The 15,497-nt window shown below is 43.8% G+C and overlaps 2 protein-coding genes across 2 annotated transcripts; both read right to left on the bottom strand.

Annotated features, from left to right (window-relative positions):
* Window positions 1–538: 538 nt before the first annotated feature.
* On the bottom strand, window positions 539–2,115 carry LOC109426330 (arrestin domain-containing protein 3). The gene is made up of 3 exons (XM_019701787.3): window positions 1,893–2,115; window positions 900–1,811; window positions 539–834 (listed from the first exon to the last, which is right to left on the bottom strand). Exons 1-3 carry the CDS (start codon window positions 2,005–2,007, stop codon window positions 635–637), a joined length of 1,227 nt encoding a protein of 408 aa, XP_019557332.3. The 5' UTR covers window positions 2,008–2,115; the 3' UTR covers window positions 539–634.
* A 143-nt stretch (window positions 2,116–2,258) lies between these two features.
* Window positions 2,259–14,941, bottom strand: LOC109407242 (arrestin domain-containing protein 17-like). The gene is made up of 3 exons (XM_029858121.2): window positions 14,598–14,941; window positions 9,804–10,808; window positions 2,259–2,526 (listed from the first exon to the last, which is right to left on the bottom strand). The coding sequence occupies exons 1-3, from the start codon at window positions 14,710–14,712 to the stop codon at window positions 2,381–2,383; spliced, it is 1,266 nt and encodes a 421-aa protein (XP_029713981.1). The 5' UTR covers window positions 14,713–14,941; the 3' UTR covers window positions 2,259–2,380.
* Window positions 14,942–15,497: the final 556 nt, after the last annotated feature.

The following is a 15,497-nucleotide window of genomic DNA, read 5'->3' as shown; positions in this document are numbered from 1 at the left end:
GCCAAAGTAAACAGATTCCGCGATGGTCAGTCGAGCAGTTTCGCAGATGCTGTATTGTATGAAGAGCGTGCTGACAGGGCGAAAGCCGGTAGTAAAAGCGGGTGACTCTAATGCTTGGATCGCTTTTTGGACACTGGCCATGCTAGATGTCTATATGGCTAATATCGGTACCAAAAGTACCTTTACCAAAAGTTACTTTATGTAGTTCTTGCCTTGATTCGAACAAGTAGTTCGAACTGGAGGGTAGACTATTACTATTGTGCTTCTGCGTCTTGGCCGGATACTTGTACAAGATTCTCGGAAACTACTTCCACAGTCGAGTACTAGAATACGACACAGATGTAGGTCGGAAGTGCTTTCACATAACCTCAGGAGTCCCGCAAGGTTCCATCCTGGGTCCGGCATTATGGAATGTCATGTACAGTTTCAAATAGACAACGGTGTGGTAGAGGTAGGAAGTATATAAATGGGAAGTTGGAGTAAGAAATGCAAGAAATACGAAATGCCGTCCGTCCGACTCATCCAAATAATAATATGCTTCTGTGGTGTTATTTTTTATTTTCTTCAAAAGTCTTTTTATCAGTAACAATAACGTCGCATAGTGCTTAAGCCTAAACTTTATTCAGCGTCCAATTTAATACTTTTGCATCGAACTTCCATTCGATTCGAAACCGACCGTTGGTTCCGATGGTGGAGCTGCTGGCGCCGTAGTTTCATTGAATCGATAAACCGCATATCTGGGAGTGTATTCCCTCCAGCCAATCTCGTTGGTTTCGCCTTCCTCCTGGATGTTGACAGCACTGCCAAGAACAGCCTGCTCGTAACTCGGTGGAGCTGTTGGACAATACGATTTTGAGAATAAAAATTCCCCAGTCCTTTTTAAGCAGATTAATACTTACGCAAATCCGCCGGTAGGGCCGGCGTTTGATTCGGAGCGGATGCCATCGGCTGGACCACTATTGGAGTCGTCATGTTGGCAACACTGTCAAAGTTGGGAATTGCAGTGGTGGTCAACGGAATGGTTCCCAGCATGATCGGCAAGTGGATTTTGGGATTGATGGCCGGACCGGAGATTCTTCCTTCGACTTCGACCATGTAGTTGACGGTTAGGACTTGGCAAGTTTTGCTAGTTGGTGGCAGAGGTGGAATGAGGAGATGTTGCACGAAGCTGCCTTTGTTCTGCCGTTGAACTCCCGCACATCGAACCTGAGCGACTGTTGTGGATAAGTTTTTGACCCGAGTGTACGGAGTTTGGCTGATGAAGGATACGACCCGTAGCAGCTTTGTGGAGATCTCTTCCAGTTGCTTATTGCTTTGATTGTCCACTTCGATGCGAACTGCTATGGTCTGCCCTGGGACGTATCCGGTTATCGGAGTTTCGGCAGTTATGAGCATCGGCGCGGAACTGCATGGACCACAGCAGAAAGTTTTTTGCTTCGCCATTTTGGACGGTAGACGTACGTCAAAGTTCTCTTCGTTAAGATCTACATGGCGCAATACCGTGAATGCGACTTTGTACGAGTTGTCGACTTTCCAGGAACGCTCAAGGATGATTTTGACCGTGTATCGGACGTGGCCATGTTCGGCTTCCAGTGATGTGATCAAGTTGATCGGTAGAACACAGGAGAAACGATATGTGTGGATTCCAGGCAGCAGATCAATGTTGTTACCGTCTTTGGATCCCGCCAAATACGTAGTGGAGTTCATGTAGTCCTGTCGTCCATGGTAGTGAATCGTTCGACGGTTCTTGCCAGTACCCGTACTTTCGTTCCAGCGCACCTCAGCAATACCCTTGATTTGAAGAGCAACCCCTAAAATAATAAGTGCCACATCAACGATGAATCACTTCCTGTTTAGAACGAATGACCAAGTCGCATTCCAACTAATTCTACCTTTCACTTTCACCGTTTCGCCCAACCGGAGTTCAACAGTCCCGGAAAGGGTTTGTCCGGGAAAGTACACTCCGTAGGGATTCTCATCGAATTTGATTTCGCAGCTAGTGGACATTTGGGGGAAAACTGTTTCTCACTTCGAACTTCTGATACCGTTCACTCAATACTGAATTTTTGATTGTCCAATCAGGTGAGAAATGTTTTAGCCCCGCTGCTGCCATTAAGTTATGCAGATAGCGATATACCCCAGATAAGATAACATTCATTCGGGATATTGCGTTGTGAGTGTGAGTCATATAAGTAGTAGGAACTGTGAGTTACCACCAGTCGGCATTGCGGACGTTCAGTGTTTATAAACAGCACGGATTCCCTCGGGTACACCACCCACAGTTTTTTTTGTTACCGTTTCCAGTAAATACACATAGAAGATAACGGAAGGTCGTCACTTAAGCTTAGCTACCCGACACATAAATTAGTTATTAGAAAATTTATTGCTGCTGTTCTGGACCTGGGTCACCAAAGTTGTACACCGGATAAAGTGGGATGAAGGGTTTACTGGAATCCATGGGGGCCGGGCCTTCGTCTCCATCGGTGTTGGTTACGGTACTCATCGCTTCTTCGTAGGTGGGAGGCGCTGCGGAGTAGAAAGAAAACAATAATATATTGAGATGATTCATGATTTACATGTGGGACTTGAGCAATCCAGGAACTAATCCAGGACTTCCACCAGGAACTGCGTAGGGATTCATTTAGGAATTTCTGTCAGACACGAATGCCACATATGTAAGTGGTAAAGTGTCTTTAATAAATATTAATAACTTAGGAATTCCTCTTGGAATTGCTTCCAGGATTCCTCCTAGGATTTCTTCAGTAATTCCTCGAGGAATTCCGTCACGATTTGATACAGGGATTCATCCAGGAGCTACTTCTCCAACTCTTCTTAGAATTTCTTCAGGATTTCTCCATGAATTCTTTCTGCGATTTCTTCAGAACTTCCACCTGAGATTTCTTCAGAAACGCTTCCTTGGATTCACTCAGGAATTCCTCCCGTTATTTTTTCGGATATTCTTCCTGGAATTTCACCAGGGATTCCTCCCGGAATTCCTTAAGGGGTTCCTCTAGAGTATTTTCCAGGGATTCCGCTGGGAATTGTTGCAGAAATTCCTCTGAAATTTCTTCTGGGATTCCTCCAGGAACTGCTGCAGGGATTTCTTCAGGAATTCCTGCAGGGATTCTTCCAAAGTGGGCTTCGTGGCCCTGCGGCTACAGGCGTTAGTCATCTAGGCATTTCGTAAGCCTCGGAGTGTTTTTTTTTTTTGAGTTTCCTTTGGGAAATCATCCAGAGATTCCTCCATGAATTCCCCTAACTTCAGGAATTCCTCTAGAGATTCCTCCAGGAACTCCTCTTCAGATTCTTCCAGGAATTTCTACAGGCACTCCCCCAGGGATTCCTCCAGGAATTCCTCCAGATAAAGCAGACAAAGCAATTTCTCCAGAATTTTCTCCAGGAATTCCTTCAGGAATTCCCTTAAGAATTCCTCCCGGAATTCATTCTGCGATTCTTCCAGTATTTCTTTCAGGGAATTCTCCAGAAATTTCTTCAGAGATTCCTCCAGGAATTTCTTTAGGAAGTTCTCCAGGAGTCTCCTCCATGCAATACTCCAGGTATTCCTCCAAGAGTTTCTCCATAAATTCCTCAAGGAATTTCTCTCAGAGATTACTCCAGAAATTCCTCTAGGCATTCCTCAAGGATTTTTTTCAGGCATTCCTCCAGGATTTCATGCAGGAATTTATCCAGAAATTGTTTCAAGAATTTCTCCAAGATTTTTTTTTCAGAAACTCCTCAACTCCTCTACGATTTGATCCAGGAATTCCTTCAGGACCTCCTCCAGAAATTCATACAGAAATTTTTCCAAGAATTCCTCCAGGAAATCCCCCAAGAAATTCTCCAGGGATTCCTTCAAAAATTCCTCCAGAGTTTCATCGATTATTCCAGGCATTCCTCCAGGAATTCCTTTAGGAATTTCTACAGGAATTCCTACATGAATAACTACGGGAATTTCTACAGAAATACCTCTACGCATTCTTCCGAGTATTCCTCCAGTGTTTTCTTCGGGAATTCCTCCAGAGATTTCTCCAGGCATTCTTGAGGGGATTTCTCTAGGGTCACCTGCAGGGATTACTCCGGGAATCATCTAGGCATTCCTCCAAAATGTCTGAAGAAACCTCTAGAGAATTACGTGGAGATATTCCAACAGGAATTTCTTCAGGAATTGTTTCAGGAATTTCTCCAGGAATTCCTTCAGAAATGTCTACAGTAATTTATTAAGACATACCTACAACATTCCTCTAGGAATTTATCCAAGAATTTCTCCTCCAGGGAGTCCTGCAGGATTTCCTCTAGGAATTTCACCAGAAATTATTTCATGCATTTCTTAAACATTCCTTCAGATTACTTTAGAAATTTTTTCAGACATTTCTCCAGGGATTCCTCTAGAATTTTTTCCAGGAGTTTCTCCTTCAGGGATTTCCCAGGAGTTCTTGAAGGGATTTCTCTAGATGCACTTGCAGGGATTACTCCAGGAATTCTTCTAAGCACTTCTCCAGGAATTCATTTAGGCATTTCTCCAAAATTTCTGAGGAGATCTCTGGAGAATTTCGTGGAGAAATTCCAGCAGGAATTTCTTCAGGAATTCGTTAAAAAATTCCTATAGTAATTTTTTAAGAAATTACTACAACAATTTCTCCAGGGGTTCTCTAGGAACTTATCCAGCAATTTCTCCTAGGATTCCTCCATAAATTTCTCCAGGCATTTCTCTAGGTATTACTCCATGTATTCCTTCAGGCATTCCCCAGAAGTTCTTTCAGCTATTTTACCAGGAATTCCTCCAAAGATTCCTCCAGGAATTGCTTAAGGAATTTCCCTAGAAATTCCTCCTGGAATTTCGCTAGAAATTCCTCCAGGAATTGCCGGAATTTCAGGATTTTGTCCAGGAATTCCTCCAATTATTCATCCAGAGATTTCTCCGAGAATTGCTTCAGGGATTCCTCCAGGGATTTCTCCATGAATTTCTCCAGCGATTTCCACAGGGAGAGTTCATCCGGAGAATATCTCCAAGAATTCCTCCATAAATTCCCCCTAGAATTTCTCAGGGAATTCCTCCAGGAATTTCTCAGGGAATCCCTCCAGGAATTTATCAAGAGATTTATTCAGATTTTTTTTCCAAGGATTTTTCTCAGAATTCCTCTAAGGATTCCTCCATGAATTCATCAAGGAATTGCTCTAGGAAATCTTCCAGGTATTTCTTCTTTTTTCAAGAATTCCTCCAAGGATTCCGTCCGGAATTTGATCAAAGGTATCTCAAGGAATCCTCCAGTTTTTTTTTCCCAGAGGTTCCTCTAGGTATTGCTGCAAGGATTCCTCCACAAATTTCAGCAGAGAATTCTCCAAAAATTCCAGGGATTCCTCCAGCAATTCCTGCAGAAGTTCCTATAAGGATTCCTCCAGAAGTTTCTCTAGTAATTCCTTCAGGAATGTCCCAAGAGAGATCTTCCTAAATTTACCCAGGGTTTCCCAACTAACAATCACTCATTTTACAAGCACCTTTACGATGAATTAATTCGGTATGATGCTGAATAACATTTGAATAATTTTCAGGCACAACCTTTGTACGGGTTTTGTTCACACAAATTTGGAGAAACTATAAAGCATAATGTTGTGTACCAACTGAACTGTTTGTTGGTCAATCGTTCAACAACTATATAGTAAAGATGTTATTAAAATTAATCAAAAATGAACAAAAATAAATAAAATGCAAAATTTTTCATTTTTAACAAGAGTTTATGATTGGCACTTATGCTGTGAACAACTTTTGTGAATTAATAACTACCCATAAATTTACCTAACTCAAGATTCGATTGCCAGCCGCATGCCTTCCTATCTGCGCCATCCTAGAGATAATGAATTGCAGTGCTCAAATCAAAACATAAACTTCTCGTGGTTTAATAATGATCAAACTTCGACTCCTTTTTAGCAGTGGTGAATTAGCACAACATTATGCTTAACAACTGAACAACACAATAGTTCAGCTGCTGTTCAGGAAAAAACACGTGTTTTTTATCCTGTACTCTGAGTCGAAACGAAAGCACTTATTTGACTTGCGAAAAACACATTATACAGTTACATGTGCTAGTTTTTACATGAACTTAACAAGAAGCAGAAAAAGGTCTTGTTAAATTATTTGTAAAAGCATTATTGAGAGTCGAATAAAAATTTTATTAAACGCTTGAAAAATCTTTTACATTATCATTGTTATACCAATACGAAAGGTTGAACATGGGCTACTTTTTCAATTGATAAATCATTTGTATAGTAATGTGTACTGCATAATTTTAGTTCAGCTATCATTACTATCATAAAGCAACAGTTCAGCATGCATGCTTGTTTGCGGCTTGCGATTGTTAGTTGGGTTCCTCTCAGAATTTCACTAAGGATTCTTCCAGGTATTCCTCCAGGAACTCGGGAATTCTTCCAGGGATTGCTGCAGGAATTCATCCAGAAATTTCTCTAGGGATTCTTTCAGGAATTCCTTCAGGTACACTTTCAACAATTCCTCCAGGAATTTCTCCGGGAATTCTTCCAGGGATTTCTCCAGGCATTCCTGCAGGAATTTCTCGAGGAATTGATTCAGGATTTTTTCCAGGAATTACTCCAGGAATTTTTCCACGGATTTCTCCAGAAACTCTTCAAGGAATTACCCTAGGAATTGCTCTAGTGATTCCTTCAGAAATTTCCCTCGGGATTTCTTCAAAAACTTATTCAGGAGATCTTCCGTGAGATATTTCAAAAGCCCTTCCAGCATCTTTTCCAGGGATGCTGTAAAGATTTTCTCCAGGATTACCTGAAGATTTTTTTGTCTGTATTAACGAGATTTTCAGCCCTAGGCTAGTTCATCTCGGGACCCACGCTTTACTTCCCTTCCGAAGGAAGAACTCACATTTTGCGAGTTTGGCGGGAGTGGGATTCGATCCCAGGTCCTCGGCGGTTATCACCACGCATCGAAGTCGAACACCGCGGCTCAACATCGAGCAGCTGCGTAACGTAGAAGTGACTCAAGACTACGCGCAGCAGTTAGCAGTGGCCCTACCAACGGAAGAGCAGCTTGGCGCAGCTACACTTGAAGATGGCTGGAGGGACATCCGATCCGCCATAGGTAGTACCTCGGCTACAGCACTAGGCTTCGCGACTCCGAATCACAGAAACGACTGGTACGACGGCGAATGTGGACAGTTGAAAAACGAGAACAATGCAGCATGGGCGAGAATGCTGCAACACCGTACGAGAGCGAATGAGGCACGTTACAAACAGGCGCGGAACAGGCAGAACTCAGTCTTCCGGATGAAGAAGCGCCAGCAGGAAGAACGACATCGCGAAGCGATGGAAGAGCTGTACTGCGCTAAGGACACACGAAAGTTCGACGAGAAGCTGAACCGCTCGCGCAGAGGCTTCGTGCCACAAGCCGACATGTGCCGAGATAACCACGGGAATATTCTCACGAGCGAACGTGAGGTGGTCGAGAGGTGGCGACAGCATTACGATGAGCACCTCAATGGCGACGTTTCAAGTACCAAAGGTGGCGTGGTAACAGATCTAGGAGTATGTGCACAGGACGAAAGACATCCGGCCCCTGATCTCCAAGAGATTGAGGAGGAGCTTGGCCGGTTGAAGAACAACAAAGCCGCTGGAGCAGATCAACTACCAAGCGAGCTTCTAAAATACGGTGGAGAAGCACTGGTGAGAGCACTACACTGGGTCATTACCAAGATTTGGGAGGAGGAAGTATTACCGAAGGAATGGATGGAAGGTATCGTGTGTCCCATCTACAAAAAGGGCGACAAGTTGGATTGCGGGAACTACAGCGCGATCACACTACTGAGCGCTGCCTACGATCGAATAAAGTTCGCTGTAACACGAAGTTAACTAGCTATAAAACGCTGATTAGACCGGTCGTCCTCTATGGGCACGAAACGTGGACCCTACGTGCAGAGGACCAACGCGCCCTTGGAGTTTTCGAACGGAAGGTGTTGCATACCATCTACGGCGGAGTGCAGATGGAAGACGGGACTTGGAGTAGGCGAATGAACCACGAGCTGCATCAGCTGTTGAGAGAACCAACCATCGTCCATACCGCGAAAATTGGGAGGCTACGGTGGGCGGGTTACGTCATCAGGATGTCGAATAGCAACCCGACTAAAATGGTTCTCGAGAGTCATCCGACCGGTACAAGAAGACGTGGAGCGCAGCGAGCTAGGTGGGTCAACCAAGTGGAGGACGATCTGCGGACCCTACGCAGAGTGCGGAACTGGAGACAAACAGCCATGGACCGAGTGGAATGGAGACGACTACTATGTACAGCAGAGGCCACCCCGGCCTTAGCCTGATCGGTAAGGTAAGTAAGCTAAAGCTCTGCAAGTCAGTACCTCTGGCCAAAGAGGAGTACGACATTCTGACCGAGGAGTGAAGGGCGGTCGATGCGTGCAAGGAGTAGAGGTTCACTCTTCTTCTATGCTGGAAGCTGGACTTGAAACCATACAGCCGTAAAGGGGAGGATAAACCGCCCTACGGCTGCATTGCCGAAATCTGCCGGGTCAAGAAGCGCCCGTCAGAGGACGGCGAACCGCCGAAGGCGATGAGGACGTCCAGCGCTGGTAATCAGGGCCCTAGGCTGGTTACAAAGCGTGCAAGGGGTAAGGAAACTATACCCCAAGAGATCAATCCCAAGAAGAGACGGCGGAGGTGACTCTCCAGTGTTAAGACCTAGACGAGACTACCGACGAGTTAAGGTCATCGATGGTGATTTGAACGCCTGAGCGGTCGATTGGGGTAGGCGGTTGACTAACGCAAGACGTTGGATTCTGCTCGAATCAATGGCAAGGTTGAAAGTCGCAAACTCCTCCTCTTCTTGGCGTAACGTCGTCACTGGGACAAAGCCTGCTTCTCAGCTTAGTGTTCTATGAGTACTTCCACAGTTATTAACTGAGAGCTTCCTCTGCCAATGACCATTTTGCATGTGTATATCGTGTGGCAGGCACGAAGATACTCTATGCCCAAGGAAGTCAAGGAAATTTCCTTTACGAAAAGATCCTGGACCGACCGGGAATCGAACCCGTCACCCTCAGCATGGTCATGCTGAATACCCGTAGTCGCAAACGTAGACGACAAAAATTTGACGCTTATACGATGTGACCTTTTGAAGTCCGGGTCTAAACCTAAACTCTGCAGGGTCGACGATGGGTAGACACTAACCAGGGCACTTGTAATGCTCAGAAATCGCAGGACTCCGTGTATCATGCCTAAGGAGAAGGATGCAAAGAGCCCGTACCGATAAGGGTAGAACGGCCTACCAGGGCGGCTAAACTACCACTGAACAAGGGGCGCCTAAGTGGATATGCTTCGATAATCTCCGCCAGACAACCAACACGACCCTTTGGGGCGATGCCTACAGGGAAGTCATAACCAAGGTCATGACCAAAAAGAAGGGTGCGTCGGTACCCCGGAACGCTCCTCCGAGATGTTCGAGAAAATCATGGAAACGTAGCGCCATGACATACGACTTTGGGCTTCCGTCCCCTATGGCCTAACCGGCCAATGCCGTCGATTGTACTGAACCAAGAAATAAATGAACAACGAGACTTTGTAAACTAGAGAGGACGTTGACACATCATCGGTGAACAGATTATGAATCAGTGGTGATTGGCCCAAGATCGGGTCCAGTCAGTGGATAAGGACGGTTAATTCGGTATAGATTGAACGGAACGAATTATCCAAGTATCCAGATATCCGCTCCAGAGATAGGTTATCCCAGAAAAAAGTTAGATAGTCATGAACTGATTGGCGAAGTAGCTACTTACGAAGATCATGCGCCTGCATCGGAGCCTGGCTTGTGGAAGGTGCCGGACCTGGCTGCATTGCCGTAGGCTGGTTGGAAGAGCTACCGGCCTTGTCCGTGGCTGTATCCGACGGATTTCCAGCAAACTTGAATCCGTACGTCGGTGGATAACCGGGTGGTTGATCCTGGTCATCACCTCCAGGCGGTGGTGGCCTTGCCGATGGAGGTAAAGCTATCAACGGAATTGTTCCGATTGTAATCGGAACCTTGAACGATGGGATGTCGTCGGCCGAAAGGTGCACATATACTGCCAGTTCGTACGCTATGGTAATGAGAGGGCTAGTGCTGCTTGGCGGTAGCGATGGGATCAAAAGATTCCTTTCAAACTTCCCTTCAATGTCCTGCTGGTGGTCTCGGTTTTCGATTTTCACCACGTTCTGGGAGTCGGTTCTGGACTTCTCGTAAGGTTCAGTGGCTGCATAGGTTTCGTGCTTGAACAGCTTGATGCGTATGCCTCGGATGGCTCCGTTGTTATTCTTCCACTGAACTACAACGGGGATGTTCTGCCCTGAAACGTAACCGGTGCTAGGGATGTCTACTGTGATGTCCATGGGGTCGGATTTAAAAATCCACCAACCGGAGGATTTGCTCAGCTCTAGCTTTTTGGGTTCCCTTAGAGAGGGGTTGTTATTGAGGTTCACGGCACGAAGCACTGTGAATGCTTCGCGGTACGTGGTAGACTGCTGTGTAGGCCTCTCGATCATTACGGTTATCGTGTACCGAATGTGACCGTACTGTCCTTCGAAAGAGGTCGGCAGAGAATCCGGCAGAGGGCAGCTGAATTTGTGGGCATGTGTTCCCTGGGGTATGGTGATAGCTGGGACATTACGAGATCCTAGCAGATCGATGAGTGTGTTGAAGTGGTCTTGACGTCCGTTGAACTGTCGGGATCTGTGTCGTTTGCCGTGAGGTGGGCGACGTTCGGTCCACTGGACTACGGTGAATCCTTCGATTTTTACAGAAACAACTGGAACAAAAATAAGAAGAGTCGTTGTATCGATCATGTTGTTAGAAGCGGGAACCGAATTCTGCGAATATTACTAGTGTTCTAGAAGTGGATCCCAAAGTTTTTTTTTAATTTTGTTTTAGACGGATTATGCTTTCACAAAGCTTTTCAGAACGAAAGCGATTAACACTTCTAATTCCCTGAAGAAGATGTAATAAACATCGAAACGTTGGATGAAGGTCTGATCGTTTGATTGCAATTGCGACTGCCAAGCCGAAAATCGTCCAAGGATGTATCGATGTTGAGCATGAACATGGATGACTTAAAAATAGTAGATTTTACTTCGTGACTAACCAGAACAATCGCGATTTCACAAGGAATCAACAATTAAAGCTTGAGGGTTTCTTTACGTCTTCGAAGTGCACATTAAAGAAATTCAGAATTTTTATATTCAATGGCGTAGTGCACGTTCAGTGGGCCTGTCTGGGTCATATTGACCCCAACATCGTACTAGGTTTAATCACTTTTACATTTACATACATACATCTAAAAAAACAGAAAATGTGGAACAGGCTCACCAATGAATATCCATTCTGATTTTTTCAAGGTGATGCAATATTCAACTGAGTGTTGCAATACTTCGACACTGATTCTTCATTAGGGCCTAACTGACATTTTCAATTTCTCTTCATCGATCCTCTCTTTGTGATATTACGGAAAGTGTATTAAGTTTTCCAAAGATGTTTTGGTTGAAATGCGAAGACGACGAATACATCTTGCTCTAGAAACAAAAATAATAATGATTTTGTTTGTTTTGATCAAGTTATTAGCGAAAGAGAGAATCGACGAAGATAAATCGATCAAGTCAGTTAGGCCCTTAAGAAAAATCATTGTCGACTTGTTCAAGAGAGTCCGTTCTTATAACGGGTAGTGTACAGTACTGGGCAGAATGAAGTACGCATTGGCCGATTTTCATATAAAATACCCAAGTTTGGAGCTCATCATCTAAGCCTCTAGTATACAGATTGACTTAAAATTTTAACTGAACACCCTTGATTATCTTGTACCGACTTTTTAATCCCTCTAAGGAGCAGGGATGGCATGTCACGCAGAAATTGTGCCCATTTACGCTCATCTTTCACTGAACTTCTCAGTTTCATTTACCTTACAAAAGAGAAAGAGAAAAAACGCACAATAAAATGTACATAATTTCTCTCACGCAGAGTTTTTGTGCGGGTGATTAGAGTGCTGCGTGAGAGCAATGAGAGCCCGCAAGTCATAATCCCAGTGCGCAATTTCTGCGCGCACGCAGAAAAAACAGAACTCAGTGCACACGCAGTGTGTTCAAAGGGGTGCTTGAGCATTTGGTGAACCGAAAGCATGCCAGTGAGTCCAAAACCCGCTAAGGGGTATCAAATCCTGTGATATCAGAGACAAGCAGACGTCTTAAGCTGGTCAAGGACTTACAGTTGATGAATATTTTGGTTCAAAATTCCACCAACAGGTGGTGCTAGTGAGCTAACAAATTTTGTTTTTCATATATATCAGGAAAATTTGCAAAAAATTGAAACTAGCGCCGCCTAGCTGCAGAAACTCGAACCAAACGATAATTATTCTGAAAGCCCTTGATCTACCAAACAATTTTGCCGAAGACACCATCTTTCTAAAGAATCAGAATACTGAGATATGTGAAATGTAAAATTTGTACGCTATCTAGCGCCGCCTAGCGTTGAAATCACGAATCACACGGCCCATATTCTGAAAGCCCTTGACCAGCTGAACAACTTTGCCGAAGAAACCAACTCTCTAAGTTATCAGGATCCTGAGATATATGGGATGGAAATTTTGTCAGTGTTGCATCTGCTTGTCTAAGATATCACATAAATCACAGACAAGTAGATGTGACACTAGCGAATTTTCTATCTCATATATCTCATGATCCTGATTACTTAGAGAATAGAAATACACTAGAACGCCAATGGCGCTGTACTCAGTTTTCCTATTTAATTATTTTATTGATGTTAGTTGTAATAATTGATCATGTTTAAGTGCCCATCTTGTAGAGGACCTTTTGTTTTGGTAAACAAAATTTATTTGACACTTATAGTACCGCTACTGACACTGTAAGGGCGAGGCAAACTAGATGTTAGTCACACGAACAGTCGCGACATTGGATTTCTGTGGCTGGTTATTCTAATACTTAGAGAGTTGGTGTCTTCGGCAAAGTTGTTTGGCTGGTCAAGGACTAACCGATAATAAGACTTAAGATTCAAAATTCCACCGCTAGGTGGCACTAGAGAGCAAACAAATTTTAAATTTCGCATATCTCAGCATCCTCATTTTGTAGAAAGATGGTGTCTTCGGCACTATTGTTTGGTAGATCAAGGGCTTTCAGAATAATTACCGTTTGGTTCAAGTTTTTGCAGCTAGGCGGCGCTAGTTGCATTTTTTTGCAAATTTTCCTGATATTTATGAAAATTAAAATTTGTTAGCTCACTAGCGCCGCCTAGCGGTGGAATTTTGAATCTTAAATCTTATTATCGGTTAGTCCTTGACCAGCCAAACAACTTTGCCGAAGACACCAACTTTCTATGTAATCAGGATCATGAGATATATGAGATTGAAATTTCGTTAGTGTCACATCTATTTGTCTGTGATTTATGTGATATCTTAGACAAGCATGTACTTTCATACTCCTGTAGTACACACAGTATTGCACTGGAAGCACGACTGAGTGCGCCCTCAACACGAATTTTTGTGTGCACATGTTCTGCGCGCACAAAATGTGCACGCAGAAACTGAAAAAACATGTTTGTTCTAACATTAGTTAGAGAACTCATTTTGAGGGTGCCGCGATGGATGCCAGAGAGTGAGCGGCTGGTTTGTGTGTGAAAAAAGTTGCGTAGTTCACCCTCGCTCTCGTTGAAAGTCGTGTGTAGAGTGTACGTTTTCTCTTCTCACGTTTCGCACTGAGGAGCATGCCATCTCTGCTAAGGAGAATACCCTCTTCGAATGAGTGTAATCACTTTTGTATCTTTTAACTCCGTCATTTTATGCTTATCCTATGACAGATTCGCGTATTTCGACTACTATTTGTAACCCAAGTAACTTTTTCAAGTCAAACAGAATATAAGAGGTTCTTAAAACCATAATACAGCCAAAATGAAAGGTGTTCGGTTTTACGACGGTTCTCAAAACCTCTACAAGACTTATTTGTCATCAAAATGTTACTTGGGAATCTTCCTCAGTGGAGTGGATAACTAAAATTGAGGAAGAGTGGTAGTCGAAATACGCGTGTCTATCAAAGCATAAACATAAAGCAGCGGAATTAAAAGGTACAAAACCGATTACACTCATTTGAAGACCCTGGATAACTTGAAATTTAACTTGGCCGTTGTTACTATAGGTTGCCGATCATGTTGCCGATCTTACATTTTCCTACATCCGTAAGGACGTGGCCAAGTAAATTAAAAATCAATCAACTCGTTTATTAGAAAACACAAAGAATCCAGAGATTCGGTAGGAATTTGGGTGAGTCACAACTTGCTAAGCCTTCTCCGATTAACACAAAAACGGCAAAAACACGTTCATCAACCACAACACAGCAAAAAAATCCATCGCCGATCGACACCGATCCATGCGTGACGTAGGTAATATCCAGCCAAAGCACTTGTACTGATAATCGTATTCAAGTTTCTTTTCTTGCTTTTGCTATGCACCATCCAAGTAGGCGACATCGATCAAGGTCAACGCATAACGCATCAACTTTTTGTGTTTGTCTTATTTTGAGTCCACAAGAGTTGCACTCACCATTCACTGCTTCCGGTTCGGACGATCGCAGAACGACACTTCCGGATAGCGTTTGACCGACGTAGAATATCCCCTGGGGATTGTTGTCGTACTGAACGTCACAATCTATCGTCATTTTGAAAAACGCAATCAAAGCAGGCCAGTTATCACTTCCAAGATCACTTTAAAACACCGAGGAACTTCAATGAATACTAGATGCTGGAAGGGCTTCCACTGTAAACCGATGCTCAATCCAATCGCGGTGGTTCGCTACTGACTGGTGACTACCTTTAAATGCGAATTTCTGGTTGGGTATCTGATTTTTCCGCGATCGCGTTGTGTTTGGTTGCTGGTTGAAACAGAGACTGCTGATGCGATGCGAAGTCCAAATAAGATACACGTACGCCTTCGCTAGTGGAGCCACGCGCGACCGAAGAAGTTACCGGTTTGGTGGTATTGTTGCATAAGAAAAAGATATGAGCATCAACAACACGATCGCTGAATTGTGAAGGTCGCATTTGTGGTCGTTGACTTGGCTTATGGGTTAGTGGTGAATCGAAAGATGTGGAACAGCTTGGTTGGTCTACTGATGGACTAAAGTACTGCAGATCATTTTCACTGGACACGGTGATGTGATTTCCGTCAAGACCCGAGCAGGAGAAAATAGCTGAAGAATACCAAACTCAGGTATGCAAAACCCAACACCTACAACCTGAATGAGGTATTAAGAAGCCCTACATAAGAGGTAAAATACCTAAAATAATAACTGGTGTGTATTCTACGAATACCACATGAATAATGACATCAGGTATTGCAATATCTCAATAATAACCGACGAATTTCCCATATAAATAGTGATATTTCCATAATTGCATAATACCTCACGTAGTCCTCAATACCAAACCAATAACTGATTGAGGT

Source organism: Aedes albopictus, chromosome 3, assembly GCF_035046485.1.
Source record: "Aedes albopictus strain Foshan chromosome 3, AalbF5, whole genome shotgun sequence".
Taxonomy (NCBI): domain Eukaryota; kingdom Metazoa; phylum Arthropoda; class Insecta; order Diptera; family Culicidae; genus Aedes; species Aedes albopictus.
The sequence above is the reverse complement of the archived record's forward strand: the minus strand, read 5'-3'. Positions and strand labels throughout refer to the sequence as shown.